This window comes from Perissodus microlepis, chromosome 5 (genome assembly GCF_051167445.1).
Source record: "Perissodus microlepis isolate ML-2025 ecotype Zambia chromosome 5, ASM5116744v1, whole genome shotgun sequence".
Taxonomy (NCBI): domain Eukaryota; kingdom Metazoa; phylum Chordata; class Actinopteri; order Cichliformes; family Cichlidae; genus Perissodus; species Perissodus microlepis.
The window spans coordinates 34,230,651-34,251,527 of NC_140465.1; the positions used below are offsets into that span (position 1 = coordinate 34,230,651).

The 20,877-nt window shown below is 37.5% G+C and overlaps 1 protein-coding gene across 1 annotated transcript; it reads right to left on the minus strand.

The window, feature by feature from the left end:
• Positions 1-13,732: 13,732 nt before the first annotated feature.
• LOC146387721 (uncharacterized) lies at positions 13,733-15,929 on the minus strand. Its single transcript, XM_084927253.1, has one exon. It carries the CDS (start codon positions 15,409-15,411, stop codon positions 14,086-14,088), a length of 1,326 nt encoding a protein of 441 aa, XP_084783379.1. The 5' UTR covers positions 15,412-15,929; the 3' UTR covers positions 13,733-14,085.
• Positions 15,930-20,877: the final 4,948 nt, after the last annotated feature.

Sequence of the window (20,877 nt, forward strand, 5' to 3'; positions counted from 1 at the left end):
CCATCACGTCTCCAGGCTCTTTTACACCTGCTCCTTATTCTTCTACAGATCACAATGTCATCTGCAAATATCAGGTATACCATGGCCTTGTGCGACTCGAACCAAAATGAGTACATTTAATCCAAAGCAAATAACCCCAGGCAAACAGATAAGTGTGGGTGAGGAGCTGGCTAAGATGGGACAATGACTTTTAGCCATTTTTCCCTGTGAAGGAAAAAAGATTTCAAACTTGCATGTATATCTTCTCGCCAATAGTATTAGATACAAATAAGGCTTTCATGAAAACACTGAATAAAAATGATACATATTTGCTAAATTAGGATAAAATAGAAGGCACAGAGTGATACTAAATGGAGAGCCATTTGTAAACCGTAAGAGTCTCTTCTAAGGGAACAAAGAGCAAAAACAGCCAAACAGCAGCTACATTAAAGTATTTAAAGTTAATTTAAATGAAGTAAAGAAATGCAACTAAAGTGGGGTACAAAAAACTTAAAACCACAGATACAGATAAGAACACACTGTCTCACTAAAGTAGCATATTCTCCAAACCTTTGTTAAAATCAAATAAGCAAACAGTACAAAGCTTTAAACTGTTTCACAATTTCTTTTTATTTTATCATGAAATTATGTTAAAGCTCATGCTAAGAAAAGTTTCCAACCCAGTTCAAGAAAATGGAGAAAACCTCCATTAATCTTATAATCAACCATACAAAGAAGATGGAAAAGCAATAGAGAATGCACTGATGCATGCTCAGGCATCCAGGTAAGTAAATCCCAAAAGGCTGAATCTGTTGATCTGGACGTAGCGTTTTCAATGGGAGAAACATTCTCCTTCAGTCACTTGGATGAGTGAGGAAACATTTCTCCCACTGAAAACGCTACGTCCAGATCAACAGATTCAACCTTTTGGAATCTAGAATGCAAATGATGGTTGATAAATAGCTATGTATGCAATGTGACCACTGGCTAAGTTAGGCCAATTCATAGCCAGTGGCCTCAAGGAACTTTATATTGCATGGTAAAGACCCTGCAATATAAAAGAAACCCCCAACAATCTAACGATCCCCTCTGAGCAAGCACTTGGCGACAGCGGGAAGGAAAAACTCCCTTTTAACAGGAAGAAACCTTCGGAAGAACCAGGCTCAGGAAGGGGCAGCCATCTTCCACGACTGGTTGGGGCATAGATGGTACAAAACATGGACATAGCTTGTTCGTTGGAAACATGAAGCCAATACAGAAGAACCTTAAGTGTTCTTCTGTATTTGAAGAGCCTGGATTTGCTGTCTCATTTTATCTTTTTCATTTTGAAAAGTCTGTTTCAGGTCACACATGCTCCTCATTGCAGCATCATTTTCTAATCTGAATGCCTGGTTGTCCGTTTGGAGATTTTCAACTTTTAGCTGCAATTCCAGCTTCTCTTCTTCATACTCTTCAAGCTGAAGGTGCATTTCTTCTCGCAGAGCCTGTTCATTTAGTCTCATTTCCATCCAACAATCATTTATCGTTTTGGTAACGTCCATCCGACAATCATTGATCGTTTTGGTAAGCTCCTGTTCCAGAGCTTTGTTATATTGCCTAATTATATTTTTCTCATCTTCAGAGCTTTCGAGTTGTTTGAGAAGCTCTTCAATATTAGTTCGGAATGCCTGGTTGTCTGTTTGGAGATCTTCAACTTTGAGCAGCAATGTTATCTTCTCCATTTCATACTCTTCATGCTTACGGTGCATTTTTTCTTGCAGAGCCTGTTCATTTTGTCTCATTTCCTTCTGACAATCAGACAACTTTTTGGTAAGCTCCTGGACTTCCTGTTCCAGAGCGTTGTTTTGTTGCTTTATTCTGTTACTGTCATCGTCAAAGGATTTGAGTCCTCGCGAAACAGATTTGAGCTCCTTGACTTCCTCCTGAACAGCAATGATTTTTGCTTCAATTTCTTGTTTCAGGTCTTGGTTTTGATTGTTCAGAGACTCATTTTCCTGCTTTAATTCCTCATACAGTTCCTTAAATTCTTTGAAATTTTCCAGGCTTGCGTTTGCCTCATGGATGTCAGTTTGGAGAGCCTGGATTTGTTTTCTCATTTTATCTTTTTCCTTTTGAAAATTCTGTTTCAGCTCACACATGCTCTGTATTATAGCATCATTTTCTAATCTGAATGCCTGGTTGTCCGTTTGGAGATCTTCAACTTTTTCCTGCAATGCCAGCTTCTCCATTTCATACTCTTCATGTTTACAAGGCATTTTTAAGTTGTTTTTAAGTTTCTCCAGAGCACTTTTCCATTCTTGATCATTTTGTTCATAAGCACTCTCCTTTGCTTGAACTTGTTGTCTCAAAGCTTGATTTTCACAGTGCAAATAGGCAACGCAATAGTTCAGCTCTGAATTCTCCAAGCAAAGCTTCTCATTTTGCAGTTGTAGTTCCCTTTTTTTCTTGTTTTTAGAAAACCCATATTCTTTGAGAAGCAGTTCAATGTTTTTTCGGAGGTTTTCGTTCTCATCTTTGAATTCCCTCACTTGCTGGCGAAGGTTTTCATTCTCTTCCATCACATCACTGGGAATGGAGGGGGACTCAGACATTTTTGTAATTTAACTAAAGTTAAAATCTACTACTACTTACAACAGTACTAACTGTGTTCCTTGTTCACTACAAAAAAGTGTCTCAAATTACAGTCAAGTGTATAAGCTGTTGCCTGTTCAGTGAGGTTATAACTGAATGGACGTAGGGTTTGGGTTACTAAAGGAAGCCTGTTTAAGATCAAAGGAATTCTAATAGAATGTGATGAGTCATGCTGATGTCATAAGAAACATGTGATGTCACAATGAACATGTCAGATGAAATGATGGAAAAAATAACAATAGCATTATCTGGTAAATTGATTAATGATTCCGTGATCTTTGAACCTGTAATGGACTTTATTAAAAAATTTAACAAGTGAATAAAATGTTTTTAGATAAATGTGTATTTTAATGAAAATTTGCTGAGCTCTTTTGTGCAGGATTGTGATGTGTGCATTGTGCCACATTTAAATCTGACACAATGTAGACTTTACTTTAAAAATAAAGTAAAACAATTTATGATAAAGTTAAAAAAGTTCTGTATTGGCCTTTCACTGCTCTAATTTCTGAAAGACAGAAATTAGAAATTTGTATCAGCAGTGTCATCCTCTGAATGCTTCATCACACTGTGAGTTATGTTTTTATCCTTCAAGACTGAGCTGATGGAGAACAGGGTTTTTTAATGCATTTATTTTACTTAAATTCACCAAGTCATCATCATTACCTCAACTTGAGTTCATAGATGATCCAGTTTTTGTTTTTTTGTTATTAATGGTCAAAAGCCCAGAATTCAATGCAGTTATCAAAGCCGTATTAGATGACACACTCCTAACATCTCTTATCAGTTTCAACCAGACCTCTTCAATACGTAAGAAAATCAAATTGTCTTGTTTTACAACTGAAGTTTTCTGCAAGTGAGATTGTTGTCACCAGGGCCACAACCCATTAACTCTCAACAGGTAACCACACCATTCTTCGTTCTCGAGAATGCACGTGGGAAGGGTCTAAGCTGCGCTGGGCAGATCGTGTATTTGCTGACAGCCAGTTGTACCTGACTCTCAACCAGAATGACATGTGGACAGCCCACGTACAGGAGGCGGTGGCCATCAAAATGGTTTGGGACCAGGAAGTGCAGCAAACAAGAGCAGAGAGACTCCATCTGCAGGAGGGATGCGTCAAGCTGATGAAGCATTTGAACCTTTCTGAGAAACAGTCAGGTATATTTTACTTCAGGCTGTTTTCCTGCCTGCTTTAAGCGCTGCGGAACAAAATCAGTTCAATAAAGTGTTGAACTTAGAGAAGCTTTTTTACTCCTGCTCCGACTGCCCTTTTTAAACTTGTCAGATTCTCCAACAATAACTGTAATAACATTTTTATAAGCAACCCATAAGTATAATATGCAGTAATTCATGTCTGAATACAAAAATAACAAAATATTTTCAATGACATATACTTGAATGATACACTGCTCTTCAAAAGTCTCAAGCCGCCCCTCATTTATTGTTATATGTTTCTAGGAAAATGGGAAATAAGTGCAGTGACTTATTGAAATGTACATTTCTACAAATCTGTGCACTTCTAACAAGCTTGAAAGTCAATATTTGGTATGACCACCTCTATTCTTCAAGATTGACTCCTTTGTTCACAGTGAGTCATTATCTGGAACAAACACTAAGCTGATATCTTTAACTCCTTTGAAGTGATTACAGGCCTAAAAAAATGAACATTTGAGTACTTACATTTCCATCACAGTTGGGCAGACTTTGTTAAGAATAAGAAGACCATGTTACTTGGTCAACTTTGATTAGCCTGCTACTGTAGAAAACATCCTTACTTTATTATCCTATCCTATATTATTATCCTATCCTATTACCTATTATCCTTACTGTGTCATATTTTATTTGAGGAAATGCTGAAATTCCTTATCCACAAACAGGACATTTATTTATTTAATGCTAATCTTTTTAAAATGCAGAAAATGCGTAATAATGTATCTCATAATCATTTCAGTTGTTTAGTTTTAAAAGCCTCTTTGAAAGTAGTAGTAAAGGAATGTAGTACAGTGCTGTGCAAAAGTCTCGAGCCACCCCTCATTTATTTGAAGTAGGTGCAACGATTTATTCAAACATGCGCAAGCGTGCACGGAAAAAAAAAAAAGGCAAAACCAGTTTGTCCAAATGTAAGAAGCTTGAAAGTCAATATTTGTTATGACAACCTTTATTCTTCAACACGCGCTGAACTCTCTTAGGCAAGCTTTCTGGTCATTTCTTTAAGTAGTATTCAGGAATAGTTCTCTGGGCTTCTTCTAGTGCACCACTGTGGGTTTTTCTATATAGGTGTGTTTTTACTCCTTGTCCAGCCAATGTCCAAAGAAAAACTTTGAACGCCTGGACTTGAACTGTTGTTAATGACCAGACAAGAGTCTGGCTTGAAATACAAGATATAAACAAATAAGGGGCAGCTCAAGACTTTTGCACAGTTATATATGACACTAAAACAGAAAAATGGGCATGTACTTAAACAAAACAACTTTGTTTCATGCAGTTACAAGAGTTCACCTCCACATACAGGACATACGTGTTTTGGAGCGGAAATTTTTTTGTTGACTGTCGGGTTACAAATTTAACATATTTTCTTAGTTCCAGGAATTACTACAGGTTCTTTGTGTAAATAAAACTGATTTTAATGGAGGAATTTATGTTGCCAGACTTTCCTTTTTTTGTGAAACAGATAAGTAACTGAAAGAAACTAGAATAATAAAAATATTTTTGTCATGTTCAGAGGGTTTAAGTTGTTCCAGAATTCTTTTCAGCTCCTGAGCTTGTTCTTGAAAAGCACTGTTCTTTGCTTCTTCTTTTAGAGCCTGATTATGATCTTTGAAAAATTCATTTTCCTGCTTCATCTTACAATATTTTCTCTCGCTTTCTGTAATTCTCTATCATTTTTTTTTGCCTGAAGATCATATTGAGGAGCCAGGATTTGATGATGCATTTGAGCGTTTTCCTGCTGAAAGTCGCTTTGCAGCTCACACGTGCTTTGATTTCCATCATCATTTTCCTGTCTGAAAAATATTTGCAGACCAGTGCTTTACTGAAAAGACATCTGGTTATAAGCTCATGTTTTACCAACTAATGTTTTATATGACAGACCTAAAACTTACACTTTTGCTCTGATAAACAGTTCGGCTACATTCTCACATCATATCGTTTATTTGCTGGGTGTGACAACTAAGTTCCCCTTCAAAGGACGTTTTGGTAACAGCAGCTAACAGTGTCAAAAACAGCAGCACTTACTGAGAGAAATCCTGAAGAACTCAGCTCAGTATCATTGTCATCAGACAGAAGTAAGCTTCTTTAACAAAGTAACAGAAACACACCGGCCATCTGCAGTCATTATGGGGTACAGAGGGTTAAGTCTGACATCACCATCTTCAAATTCCTCAAATATGAGCGATCCCTCTCATGTACTCATTTTTAATCTTGTTCATTCTGCTTACTTTATATGAATATGGTAGCATTTTCAATTCCTCCACTTCCGCCTCGACTTCCTGTCTTTCTGTTAGTGGCACCATGTCCAAACCATGCATGACAGCAGGTCTGACTATCATTTTTTAAGTCTTCCCTTTTATGTCTTGCTGCTCATTCATCATGCTTACACCTGTCACAAGTCACCACTAATACTTGTCTTCATCCTGTCTGCATCCTCTTTTTTACGTCTCTTCTGGACTGTCCATTGCTTAGGATGGTTGACGCCAGATATTTAAACGCATCTACCTTTGCTACCTTTGTTCTTTGCAACTTTACTGTTACACCTGCTCTCTCTAATTCACACTCGTGTATTCTGACCTTCGTTCCTCTTGTCTCCAGTGTATACCATCACGTCTCCAGGCTCTTTTACACCTGCTCCTTATTCTTCTACAGATCACAATGTCATCTGCAAATATCAGGTATACCATGGCCTTGTGCGACTCGAACCAAAATGAGTACATTTAATCCAAAGCAAATAACCCCAGGCAAACAGATAAGTGTGGGTGAGGAGCTGGCTAAGATGGGACAATGACTTTTAGCCATTTTTCCCTGTGAAGGAAAAAAGATTTCAAACTTGCATGTATATCTTCTCGCCAATAGTATTAGATACAAATAAGGCTTTCATGAAAACACTGAATAAAAATGATACATATTTGCTAAATTAGGATAAAATAGAAGGCACAGAGTGATACTAAATGGAGAGCCATTTGTAAACCGTAAGAGTCTCTTCTAAGGGAACAAAGAGCAAAAACAGCCAAACAGCAGCTACATTAAAGTATTTAAAGTTCATTTAAATGAAATAAAGAAATGCAACTAAAGTGGGGTACAAAAAACTTAAAACCACAGATACAGATAAGAACACACTGTCTCACTAAAGTAGCATATTCTCCAAACCTTTGTTAAAATCAAATAAGCAAACAGTACAAAGCTTTAAACTGTTTCACAATTTCTTTTTATTTTATCATGAAATTATGTTAAAGCTCATGCTAAGAAAAGTTTCCAACCCAGTTCAAGAAAATGGAGAAAACCTCCATTAATCTTATAATCAACCATACAAAGAAGATGGAAAAGCAATAGAGAATGCACTGATGCATGCTCAGGCATCCAGGTAAGTAAATCCCAAAAGGCTGAATCTGTTGATCTGGACGTAGCGTTTTCAATGGGAGAAACATTCTCCTTCAGTCACTTGGATGAGTGAGGAAACATTTCTCCCACTGAAAACGCTACGTCCAGATCAACAGATTCAACCTTTTGGAATCTAGAATGCAAATGATGGTTGATAAATAGCTATGTATGCAATGTGACCACTGGCTAAGTTAGGCCAATTCATAGCCAGTGGCCTCAAGGAACTTTATATTGCATGGTAAAGACCCTGCAATATAAAAGAAACCCCCAACAATCTAACGATCCCCTCTGAGCAAGCACTTGGCGACAGCGGGAAGGAAAAACTCCCTTTTAACAGGAAGAAACCTTCGGAAGAACCAGGCTCAGGAAGGGGCAGCCATCTTCCACGACTGGTTGGGGCATAGATGGTACAAAACATGGACATAGCTTGTTCGTTGGAAACATGAAGCCAATACAGAAGAACCTTAAGTGTTCTTCTGTATTTGAAGAGCCTGGATTTGCTGTCTCATTTTATCTTTTTCATTTTGAAAAGTCTGTTTCAGGTCACACATGCTCCTCATTGCAGCATCATTTTCTAATCTGAATGCCTGGTTGTCCGTTTGGAGATTTTCAACTTTTAGCTGCAATTCCAGCTTCTCTTCTTCATACTCTTCAAGCTGAAGGTGCATTTCTTCTCGCAGAGCCTGTTCATTTAGTCTCATTTCCATCCAACAATCATTTATCGTTTTGGTAACGTCCATCCGACAATCATTGATCGTTTTGGTAAGCTCCTGTTCCAGAGCTTTGTTATATTGCCTAATTATATTTTTCTCATCTTCAGAGCTTTCGAGTTGTTTGAGAAGCTCTTCAATATTAGTTCGGAATGCCTGGTTGTCTGTTTGGAGATCTTCAACTTTGAGCAGCAATGTTATCTTCTCCATTTCATACTCTTCATGCTTACGGTGCATTTTTTCTTGCAGAGCCTGTTCATTTTGTCTCATTTCCTTCTGACAATCAGACAACTTTTTGGTAAGCTCCTGGACTTCCTGTTCCAGAGCGTTGCTTTGTTGCTTTATTCTGTTACTGTCATCGTCAAAGGATTTGAGTCCTCGCGAAACAGATTTGAGCTCCTTGACTTCCTCCTGAACAGCAATGATTTTTGCTTCAATTTCTTGTTTCAGGTCTTGGTTTTGATTGTTCAGAGACTCATTTTCCTGCTTTAATTCCTCATACAGTTCCTTAAATTCTTTGAAATTTTCCAGGCTTGCGTTTGCCTCATGGATGTCAGTTTGGAGAGCCTGGATTTGTTTTCTCATTTTATCTTTTTCCTTTTGAAAATTCTGTTTCAGCTCACACATGCTCTGTATTATAGCATCATTTTCTAATCTGAATGCCTGGTTGTCCGTTTGGAGATCTTCAACTTTTTCCTGCAATGCCAGCTTCTCCATTTCATACTCTTCATGTTTACAAGGCATTTTTAAGTTGTTTTTAAGTTTCTCCAGAGCACTTTTCCATTCTTGATCATTTTGTTCATAAGCACTCTCCTTTGCTTGAACTTGTTGTCTCAAAGCTTGATTTTCACAGTGCAAATAGGCAACGCAATAGTTCAGCTCTGAATTCTCCAAGCAAAGCTTCTCATTTTGCAGTTGTAGTTCCCTTTTTTTCTTGTTTTTAGAAAACCCATATTCTTTGAGAAGCAGTTCAATGTTTTTTCGGAGGTTTTCGTTCTCATCTTTGAATTCCCTCACTTGCTGGCGAAGGTTTTCATTCTCTTCCATCACATCACTGGGAATGGAGGGGGACTCAGACATTTTTGTAATTTAACTAAAGTTAAAATCTACTACTACTTACAACAGTACTAACTGTGTTCCTTGTTCACTACAAAAAAGTGTCTCAAATTACAGTCAAGTGTATAAGCTGTTGCCTGTTCAGTGAGGTTATAACTGAATGGACGTAGGGTTTGGGTTACTAAAGGAAGCCTGTTTAAGATCAAAGGAATTCTAATAGAATGTGATGAGTCATGCTGATGTCATAAGAAACATGTGATGTCACAATGAACATGTCAGATGAAATGATGGAAAAAATAACAATAGCATTATCTGGTAAATTGATTAATGATTCCGTGATCTTTGAACCTGTAATGGACTTTATTAAAAAATTTAACAAGTGAATAAAATGTTTTTAGATAAATGTGTATTTTAATGAAAATTTGCTGAGCTCTTTTGTGCAGGATTGTGATGTGTGCATCGTGCCACATTTAAATCTGGCACAATGTAGACTTTACTTTAAAAATAAAGTAAAACAATTTATGATAAAGTTAAAAAAGTTCTGTATTGGCCTTTCACTGCTCTAATTTCTGAAAGACAGAAATTAGAAATTTGTATCAGCAGTGTCATCCTCTGAATGCTTCATCACACTGTGAGTTATGTTTTTATCCTTCAAGACTGAGCTGATGGAGAACAGGGTTTTTTAATGTATTTATTTTACTTAAATTCACCAAGTCATCATCATTACCTCAACTTGAGTTCATAGATGATCCAGTTTTTGTTTTTTTGTTATTAATGGTCAAAAGCCCAGAATTCAATGCAGTTATCAAAGCCGTATTAGATGACACACTCCTAACATCTCTTATCAGTTTCAACCAGACCTCTTCAATACGTAAGAAAATCAAATTGTCTTGTTTTACAACTGAAGTTTTCTGCAAGTGAGATTGTTGTCACCAGGGCCACAACCCATTAACTCTCAACAGGTAACCACACCATTCTTCATTCTCGAGAATGCACGTGGGAAGGGTCTAAGCTGCGCTGGGCAGATCGTGTATTTGCTGACAGCCAGTTGTACCTGACTCTCAACCAGAATGACATGTGGACAGCCCACGTACAGGAGGCGGTGGCCATCAAAATGGTTTGGGACCAGGAAGTGCAGCAAACAAGAGCAGAGAGACTCCATCTGCAGGAGGGATGCGTCAAGCTGATGAAGCATTTGAACCTTTCTGAGAAACAGTCAGGTATATTTTACTTCAGGCTGTTTTCCTGCCTGCTTTAAGCGCTGCGGAACAAAATCAGTTCAATAAAGTGTTGAACTTAGAGAAGCTTTTTTACTCCTGCTCCGACTGCCCTTTTTAAACTTGTCAGATTCTCCAACAATAACTGTAATAACATTTTTATAAGCAACCCATAAGTATAATATGCAGTAATTCATGTCTGAATACAAAAATAACAAAATATTTTCAATGACATGTACTTGAATGATACACTGCTCTTCAAAAGTCTCAAGCCGCCCCTCATTTATTGTTATATGTTTCTAGGAAAATGGGAAATAAGTGCAGTGACTTATTGAAATGTACATTTCTACAAATCTGTGCACTTCTAACAAGCTTGAAAGTCAATATTTGGTATGACCACCTCTATTCTTCAAGATTGACTCCTTTGTTCACAGTGAGTCATTATCTGGAACAAACACTAAGCTGATATCTTTAACTCCTTTGAAGTGATTACAGGCCTAAAAAAATGAACATTTGAGTACTTACATTTCCATCACAGTTGGGCAGACTTTGTTAAGAATAAGAAGACCATGTTACTTGGTCAACTTTGATTAGCCTGCTACTGTAGAAAACATCCTTACTTTATTATCCTATCCTATATTATTATCCTATCCTATTACCTGTTATCCTTACTGTGTCATATTTTATTTGAGGATATGCTGAAATTCCTTATCCACAAACAGGACATTTATTTATTTAATGCTAATCTTTTTAAAATGCAGAAAATGCGTAATAATGTATCTCATAATCATTTCAGTTGTTTAGTTTTTTAAAGCCTCTTTGAAAGTAGTAGTAAAGGAATGTAGTACAGTGCTGTGCAAAAGTCTCGAGCCACCCCTCATTTATTTGAAGTAGGTGCAACGATTTATTCAAACATGCGCAAGCGTGCACGGAAAAAAAAAAAGGCAAAACCAGTTTGTCCAAATGTAAGAAGCTTGAAAGTCAATATTTGTTATGACAACCTTTATTCTTCAACACGCGCTGAACTCTCTTAGGCAAGCTTTCTGGTCATTTCTTTAAGTAGTATTCAGGAATAGTTCTCTGGGCTTCTTCTAGTGCACCACTGTGGGTTTTTCTATATAGGTGTGTTTTTACTCCTTGTCCAGCCAATGTCCAAAGAAAAACTTTGAACGCCTGGACTTGAACTGTTGTTAATGACCAGACAAGAGTCTGGCTTGAAATACAAGATATAAACAAATAAGGGGCAGCTCAAGACTTTTGCACAGTTATATATGACACTAAAACAGAAAAATGGGCATGTACTTAAACAAAACAACTTTGTTTCATGCAGTTACAAGAGTTCACCTCCACATACAGGACATACGTGTTTTGGAGCGGAAATTTTTTTGTTGACTGTCGGGTTACAAATTTAACATATTTTCTTAGTTCCAGGAATTACTACAGGTTCTTTGTGTAAATAAAACTGATTTTAATGGAGGAATTTATGTTGCCAGACTTTCCTTTTTTTGTGAAACAGATAAGTAACTGAAAGAAACTAGAATAATAAAAATATTTTTGTCATGTTCAGAGGGTTTAAGTTGTTCCAGAATTCTTTTCAGCTCCTGAGCTTGTTCTTGAAAAGCACTGTTCTTTGCTTCTTCTTTTAGAGCCTGATTATGATCTTTGAAAAATTCATTTTCCTGCTTCATCTTACAATATTTTCTCTCGCTTTCTGTAATTCTCTATCATTTTTTTTGCCTGAAGATCATATTGAGGAGCCAGGATTTGATGATGCATTTGAGCTTTTTCCTGCTGAAAGTCGCTTTGCAGCTCACACGTGCTTTGATTTCCATCATCATTTTCCTGTCTGAAAAATATTTGCAGACCAGTGCTTTACTGAAAAGACATCTGGTTATAAGCTCATGTTTTACCAACTAATGTTTTATATGACAGACCTAAAACTTACACTTTTGCTCTGATAAACAGTTCGGCTACATTCTCACATCATATCGTTTATTTGCTGGGTGTGACAACTAAGTTCCCCTTCAAAGGACGTTTTGGTAACAGCAGCTAACAGTGTCAAAAACAGCAGCACTTACTGAGAGAAATCCTGAAGAACTCAGCTCAGTATCATTGTCATCAGACAGAAGTAAGCTTCTTTAACAAAGTAACAGAAACACACCGGCCATCTGCAGTCATTATGGGGTACAGAGGGTTAAGTCTGACATCACCATCTTCAAATTCCTCAAATATGAGCGATCCCTCTCATGTACTCATTTTTAATCTTGTTCATTCTGCTTACTTTATATGAATATGGTAGCATTTTCAATTCCTCCACTTCCGCCTCGACTTCCTGTCTTTCTGTTAGTGGCACCATGTCCAAACCATGCATGACAGCAGGTCTGACTATCATTTTTTAAGTCTTCCCTTTTATGTCTTGCTGCTCATTCATCATGCTTACACCTGTCACAAGTCACCACTAATACTTGTCTTCATCCTGTCTGCATCCTCTTTTTTACGTCTCTTCTGGACTGTCCATTGCTTAGGATGGTTGACGCCAGATATTTAAACGCATCTACCTTTGCTACCTTTGTTCTTTGCAACTTTACTGTTACACCTGCTCTCTCTAATTCACACTCGTGTATTCTGACCTTCGTTCCTCTTGTCTCCAGTGTATACCATCACGTCTCCAGGCTCTTTTACACCTGCTCCTTATTCTTCTACAGATCACAATGTCATCTGCAAATATCAGGTATACCATGGCCTTGTGCGACTCGAACCAAAATGAGTACATTTAATCCAAAGCAAATAACCCCAGGCAAACAGATAAGTGTGGGTGAGGAGCTGGCTAAGATGGGACAATGACTTTTAGCCATTTTTCCCTGTGAAGGAAAAAAGATTTCAAACTTGCATGTATATCTTCTCGCCAATAGTATTAGATACAAATAAGGCTTTCATGAAAACACTGAATAAAAATGATACATATTTGCTAAATTAGGATAAAATAGAAGGCACAGAGTGATACTAAATGGAGAGCCATTTGTAAACCGTAAGAGTCTCTTCTAAGGGAACAAAGAGCAAAAACAGCCAAACAGCAGCTACATTAAAGTATTTAAAGTTCATTTAAATGAAATAAAGAAATGCAACTAAAGTGGGGTACAAAAAACTTAAAACCACAGATACAGATAAGAACACACTGTCTCACTAAAGTAGCATATTCTCCAAACCTTTGTTAAAATCAAATAAGCAAACAGTACAAAGCTTTAAACTGTTTCACAATTTCTTTTTATTTTATCATGAAATTATGTTAAAGCTCATGCTAAGAAAAGTTTCCAACCCAGTTCAAGAAAATGGAGAAAACCTCCATTAATCTTATAATCAACCATACAAAGAAGATGGAAAAGCAATAGAGAATGCACTGATGCATGCTCAGGCATCCAGGTAAGTAAATCCCAAAAGGCTGAATCTGTTGATCTGGACGTAGCGTTTTCAATGGGAGAAACATTCTCCTTCAGTCACTTGGATGAGTGAGGAAACATTTCTCCCACTGAAAACGTTACATCCAGATCAACAGATTCAACCTTTTGGAATCTAGAATGCAAATGATGGTTGATAAATAGCTATGTATGCAATGTGACCACTGGCTAAGTTAGGCCAATTCATAGCCAGTGGCCTCAAGGAACTTTATATTGCATGGTAAAGACCCTGCAATATAAAAGAAACCCCCAACAATCTAACGATCCCCTCTGAGCAAGCACTTGGCGACAGCGGGAAGGAAAAACTCCCTTTTAACAGGAAGAAACCTTCGGAAGAACCAGGCTCAGGAAGGGGCAGCCATCTTCCACGACTGGTTGGGGCATAGATGGTACAAAACATGGACATAGCTTGTTCGTTGGAAACATGAAGCCAATACAGAAGAACCTTAAGTGTTCTTCTGTATTTGAAGAGCCTGGATTTGCTGTCTCATTTTATCTTTTTCATTTTGAAAAGTCTGTTTCAGGTCACACATGCTCCTCATTGCAGCATCATTTTCTAATCTGAATGCCTGGTTGTCCGTTTGGAGATTTTCAACTTTTAGCTGCAATTCCAGCTTCTCTTCTTCATACTCTTCAAGCTGAAGGTGCATTTCTTCTCGCAGAGCCTGTTCATTTAGTCTCATTTCCATCCAACAATCATTTATCGTTTTGGTAACGTCCATCCGACAATCATTGATCGTTTTGGTAAGCTCCTGTTCCAGAGCTTTGTTATATTGCCTAATTATATTTTTCTCATCTTCAGAGCTTTCGAGTTGTTTGAGAAGCTCTTCAATATTAGTTCGGAATGCCTGGTTGTCTGTTTGGAGATCTTCAACTTTGAGCAGCAATGTTATCTTCTCCATTTCATACTCTTCATGCTTACGGTGCATTTTTTCTTGCAGAGCCTGTTCATTTTGTCTCATTTCCTTCTGACAATCAGACAACTTTTTGGTAAGCTCCTGGACTTCCTGTTCCAGAGCGTTGCTTTGTTGCTCTATTCTGTTACTGTCATCGTCAAAGGATTTGAGTCCTCGCGAAACAGATTTGAGCTCCTTGACTTCCTCCTGAACAGCAATGATTTTTGCTTCAATTTCTTGTTTCAGGTCTTGGTTTTGATTGTTCAGAGACTCATTTTCCTGCTTTAATTCCTCATACAGTTCCTTAAATTCTTTGAAATTTTCCAGGCTTGCGTTTGCCTCATGGATGTCAGTTTGGAGAGCCTGGATTTGTTTTCTCATTTTATCTTTTTCCTTTTGAAAATTCTGTTTCAGCTCACACATGCTCTGTATTATAGCATCATTTTCTAATCTGAATGCCTGGTTGTCCGTTTGGAGATCTTCAACTTTTTCCTGCAATGCCAGCTTCTCCATTTCATACTCTTCATGTTTACAAGGCATTTTTAAGTTGTTTTTAAGTTTCTCCAGAGCACTTTTCCATTCTTGATCATTTTGTTCATAAGCACTCTCCTTTGCTTGAACTTGTTGTCTCAAAGCTTGATTTTCACAGTGCAAATAGGCAACGCAATAGTTCAGCTCTGAATTCTCCAAGCAAAGCTTCTCATTTTGCAGTTGTAGTTCCCTTTTTTTCTTGTTTTTAGAAAACCCATATTCTTTGAGAAGCAGTTCAATGTTTTTTCGGAGGTTTTCGTTCTCATCTTTGAATTCCCTCACTTGCTGGCGAAGGTTTTCATTCTCTTCCATCACATCACTGGGAATGGAGGGGGACTCAGACATTTTTGTAATTTAACTAAAGTTAAAATCTACTACTACTTACAACAGTACTAACTGTGTTCCTTGTTCACTACAAAAAAGTGTCTCAAATTACAGTCAAGTGTATAAGCTGTTGCCTGTTCAGTGAGGTTATAACTGAATGGACGTAGGGTTTGGGTTACTAAAGGAAGCCTGTTTAAGATCAAAGGAATTCTAATAGAATGTGATGAGTCATGCTGATGTCATAAGAAACATGTGATGTCACAATGAACATGTCAGATGAAATGATGGAAAAAATAACAATAGCATTATCTGGTAAATTGATTAATGATTCCGTGATCTTTGAACCTGTAATGGACTTTATTAAAAAATTTAACAAGTGAATAAAATGTTTTTAGATAAATGTGTATTTTAATGAAAATTTGCTGAGCTCTTTTGTGCAGGATTGTGATGTGTGCATTGTGCCACATTTAAATCTGGCACAATGTAGACTTTACTTTAAAAATAAAGTAAAACAATTTATGATAAAGTTAAAAAAGTTCTGTATTGGCCTTTCACTGCTCTAATTTCTGAAAGACAGAAATTAGAAATTTGTATCAGCAGTGTCATCCTCTGAATGCTTCATCACACTGTGAGTTATGTTTTTAACCTTCAAGACTGAGCTGATGGAGAACAGGGTTTTTTAATGTATTTATTTTACTTAAATTCACCAAGTCATCATCATTACCTCAACTTGAGTTCATAGATGATCCAGTTTTTGTTTTTTTGTTATTAATGGTCAAAAGCCCAGAATTCAATGCAGTTATCAAAGCCGTATTAGATGACACACTCCTAACATCTCTTATCAGTTTCAACCAGACCTCTTCAATACGTAAGAAAATCAAATTGTCTTGTTTTACAACTGAAGTTTTCTGCAAGTGAGATTGTTGTCACCAGGGCCACAACCCATTAACTCTCAAAAGGTAACCACACCATTCTTCGTTCTCGAGAATGCACGTGGGAAGGGTCTAAGCTGCGCTGGGCAGATCGTGTATTTGCTGACAGCCAGTTGTACCTGACTCTCAACCAGAATGACATGTGGACAGCCCACGTACAGGAGGCGGTGGCCATCAAAATGGTTTGGGACCAGGAAGTGCAGCAAACAAGAGCAGAGAGACTCCATCTGCAGGAGGGATGCGTCAAGCTGATGAAGCATTTGAACCTTTCTGAGAAACAGTCAGGTATATTTTACTTCAGGCTGTTTTCCTGCCTGCTTTAAGCGCTGCGGAACAAAATCAGTTCAATAAAGTGTTGAACTTAGAGAAGCTGTTTTACCAACTAATGTTTTATATGACAGACCTAAAACTTACACTTTTGCTCTGATAAACAGTTCGGCTACATTCTCACATCATATCGTTTATTTGCTGGGTGTGACAACTAAGTTCCCCTTCAAAGGACGTTTTGGTAACAGCAGCTAACAGTGTCAAAAACAGCAGCACTTACTGAGAGAAATCCTGAAGAACTCAGCTCAGTATCATTGTCATCAGACAGAAGTAAGCTTCTTTAACAAAGTAACAGAAACACACCGGCCATCTGCAGTCATTATGGGGTACAGAGGGTTAAGTCTGACATCACCATCTTCAAATTCCTCAAATATGAGCGATCCCTCTCATGTACTCATTTTTAATCTTGTTCATTCTGCTTACTTTATATGAATATGGTAGCATTTTCAATTCCTCCACTTCCGCCTCGACTTCCTGTCTTTCTGTTAGTGGCACCATGTCCAAACCATGCATGACAGCAGGTCTGACTATCATTTTTTAAGTCTTCCCTTTTATGTCTTGCTGCTCATTCATCATGCTTACACCTGTCACAAGTCACCACTAATACTTGTCTTCATCCTGTCTGCATCCTCTTTTTTACGTCTCTTCTGGACTGTCCATTGCTTAGGATGGTTGACGCCAGATATTTAAACGCATCTACCTTTGCTACCTTTGTTCTTTGCAACTTTACTGTTACACTTGCTCTCTCTAATTCACACTCGTGTATTCTGACCTTCGTTCCTCTTGTCTCCAGTGTATACCATCACGTCTCCAGGCTCTTTTACACCTGCTCCTTATTCTTCTACAGATCACAATGTCATCTGCAAATATCAGGTATACCATGGCCTTGTGCGACTCGAACCAAAATGAGTACATTTAATCCAAAGCAAATAACCCCAGGCAAACAGATAAGTGTGGGTGAGGAGCTGGCTAAGATGGGACAATGACTTTTAGCCATTTTTCCCTGTGAAGGAAAAAAGATTTCAAACTTGCATGTATATCTTCTCGCCAATAGTATTAGATACAAATAAGGCTTTCATGAAAACACTGAATAAAAATGATACATATTTGCTAAATTAGGATAAAATAGAAGGCACAGAGTGATACTAAATGGAGAGCCATTTGTAAACCGTAAGAGTCTCTTCTAAGGGAACAAAGAGCAAAAACAGCCAAACAGCAGCTACATTAAAGTATTTAAAGTTTATTTAAATGAAATAAAGAAATGCAACTAAAGTGGGGTACAAAAAACTTAAAACCACAGATACAGATAAGAACACACTGTCTCACTAAAGTAGCATATTCTCCAAACCTTTGTTAAAATCAAATAAGCAAACAGTACAAAGCTTTAAACTGTTTCACAATTTCTTTTTATTTTATCATGAAATTATGTTAAAGCTCATGCTAAGAAAAGTTTCCAACCCAGTTCAAGAAAATGGAGAAAACCTCCATTAATCTTATAATCAACCATACAAAGAAGATGGAAAAGCAATAGAGAATGCACTGATGCATGCTCAGGCATCCAGGTAAGTAAATCCCAAAAGGCTGAATCTGTTGATCTGGACGTAGCGTTTTCAATGGGAGAAACATTCTCCTTCAGTCACTTGGATGAGTGAGGAAACATTTCTCCCACTGAAAACGCTACGTCCAGATCAACAGATTCAACCTTTTGGAATCTAGAATGCAAATGATGGTTGATAAATAGCTATGTATGCAATGTGACCACTGGCTAAGTTAGGCCAATTCATAGCCAGTGGCCTCAAGGAACTTTATATTGCATGGTAAAGACCCTGCAATATAAAAGAAACCCCCAACAATCTAACGATCCCCTCTGAGCAAGCACTTGGCGACAGCGGGAAGGAAAAACTCCCTTTTAACAGGAAGAAACCTTCGGAAGAACCAGGCTCAGGAAGGGGCAGCCATCTTCCACGACTGGTTGGGGCATAGATGGTACAAAACATGGACATAGCTTGTTCGTTGGAAACATGAAGCCAATACAGAAGAACCTTAAGTGTTCTTCTGTATTTGAAGAGCCTGGATTTGCTGTCTCATTTTATCTTTTTCATTTTGAAAAGTCTGTTTCAGGTCACACATGCTCCTCATTGCAGCATCATTTTCTAATCTGAATGCCTGGTTGTCCGTTTGGAGATTTTCAACTTTTAGCTGCAATTCCAGCTTCTCTTCTTCATACTCTTCAAGCTGAAGGTGCATTTCTTCTCGCAGAGCCTGTTCATTTAGTCTCATTTCCATCCAACAATCATTTATCGTTTTGGTAACGTCCATCCGACAATCATTGATCGTTTTGGTAAGCTCCTGTTCCAGAGCTTTGTTATATTGCCTAATTATATTTTTCTCATCTTCAGAGCTTTCGAGTTGTTTGAGAAGCTCTTCAATATTAGTTCGGAATGCCTGGTTGTCTGTTTGGAGATCTTCAACTTTGAGCAGCAATGTTATCTTCTCCATTTCATACTCTTCATGCTTACGGTGCATTTTTTCTTGCAGAGCCTGTTCATTTTGTCTCATTTCCTTCTGACAATCAGACAACTTTTTGGTAAGCTCCTGGACTTCCTGTTCCAGAGCGTTGCTTTGTTGCTTTATTCTGTTACTGTCATCGTCAAAGGATTTGAGTCCTCGCGAAACAGATTTGAGCTCCTTGACTTCCTCCTGAACAGCAATGATTTTTGCTTCAATTTCTTGTTTCAGGTCTTGGTTTTGATTGTTCAGAGACTCATTTTCCTGCTTTAATTCCTCATACAGTTCCTTAAATTCTTTGAAATTTTCCAGGCTTGCGTTTGCCTCATGGATGTCAGTTTGGAGAGCCTGGATTTGTTTTCTCATTTTATCTTTTTCCTTTTGAAAATTCTGTTTCAGCTCACACATGCTCTGTATTATAGCATCATTTTCTAATCTGAATGCCTGGTTGTCCGTTTGGAGATCTTCAACTTTTTCCTGCAATGCCAGCTTCTCCATTTCATACTCTTCATGTTTACAAGGCATTTTTAAGTTGTTTTTAAGTTTCTCCAGAGCACTTTTCCATTCTTGATCATTTTGTTCATAAGCACTCTCCTTTGCTTGAACTTGTTGTCTCAAAGCTTGATTTTCACAGTGCAAATAGGCAACGCAATAGTTCAGCTCTGAATTCTCCAAGCAAAGCTTCTCATTTTGCAGTTGTAGTTCCCTTTTTTTCTTGTTTTTAGAAAACCCATATTCTTTGAGAAGCAGTTCAATGTTTTTTCGGAGGTTTTCGTTCTCATCTTTGAATTCCCTCACTTGCTGGCGAAGGTTTTCATTCTCTTCCATCACATCACTGGGAATGGAGGGGGACTCAGACATTTTTGTAATTTAACTAAAGTTAAAATCTACTACTACTTACAACAGTACTAACTGTGTTCCTTGTTCACTACAAAAAAGTGTCTCAAATTACAGTCAAGTGTATAAGCTGTTGCCTGTTCAGTGAGGTTATAACTGAATGGACGTAGGGTTTGGGTTACTAAAGGAAGCCTGTTTAAGATCAAAGGAATTCTAATAGAATGTGATGAGTCATGCTGATGTCATAAGAAACATGTGATGTCACAATGAACATGTCAGATGAAATGATGGAAAAAATAACAATAGCATTATCTGGTAAATTGATTAATGATTCCGTGATCTTTGAACCTGTAATGGACTTTATTAAAAAATTTAACAAGTGAATAAAATGTTTTTAGATAAATGTGTATTTTAATGAAAATTTGCTGAGCTCTTTTGTGCAGGATTGTGATGTGTGCATTGTGCCACATTTAAATCTGGCACAATGTAGACTTTACTTTAAAAATAAAGTAAAACAATTTATGATAAAGTTAAAAAAGTTCTGTATTGGCCTTTCACTGCTCTAATTTCTGAAAGACAGAAATTAGAAATTTGTATCAGCAGTGTCATCCTCTGAATGCTTCATCACACTGTGAGTTGTGTTTTTATCCTTCAAGACTGAGCTGATGGAGAACAGGGTTTTTTAATGCATTTATTTTACTTAAATTCACCAAGTCATCATCATCATTGAGTTCATAGATGATCCAGTTTTTGTTTTTTTGTTTTTAATGGTCAAAAGCCCAGAATTCAATGCAGTTATCAAAGCCGTATTAGATGACACACTCCTAACATCTCTTATCAGTTTCAACCAGACCTCTTCAATACGTAAGAAAATCAAATTGTC

Bases quoted from the DNA above. Each gene is read 5' to 3' on its own strand.
- LOC146387721 (XM_084927253.1), bottom strand. From the start codon at position 15,411: ATGTCTGAGTCCCCCTCCATTCCCAGTGATGTGATGGAAGAGAATGAA.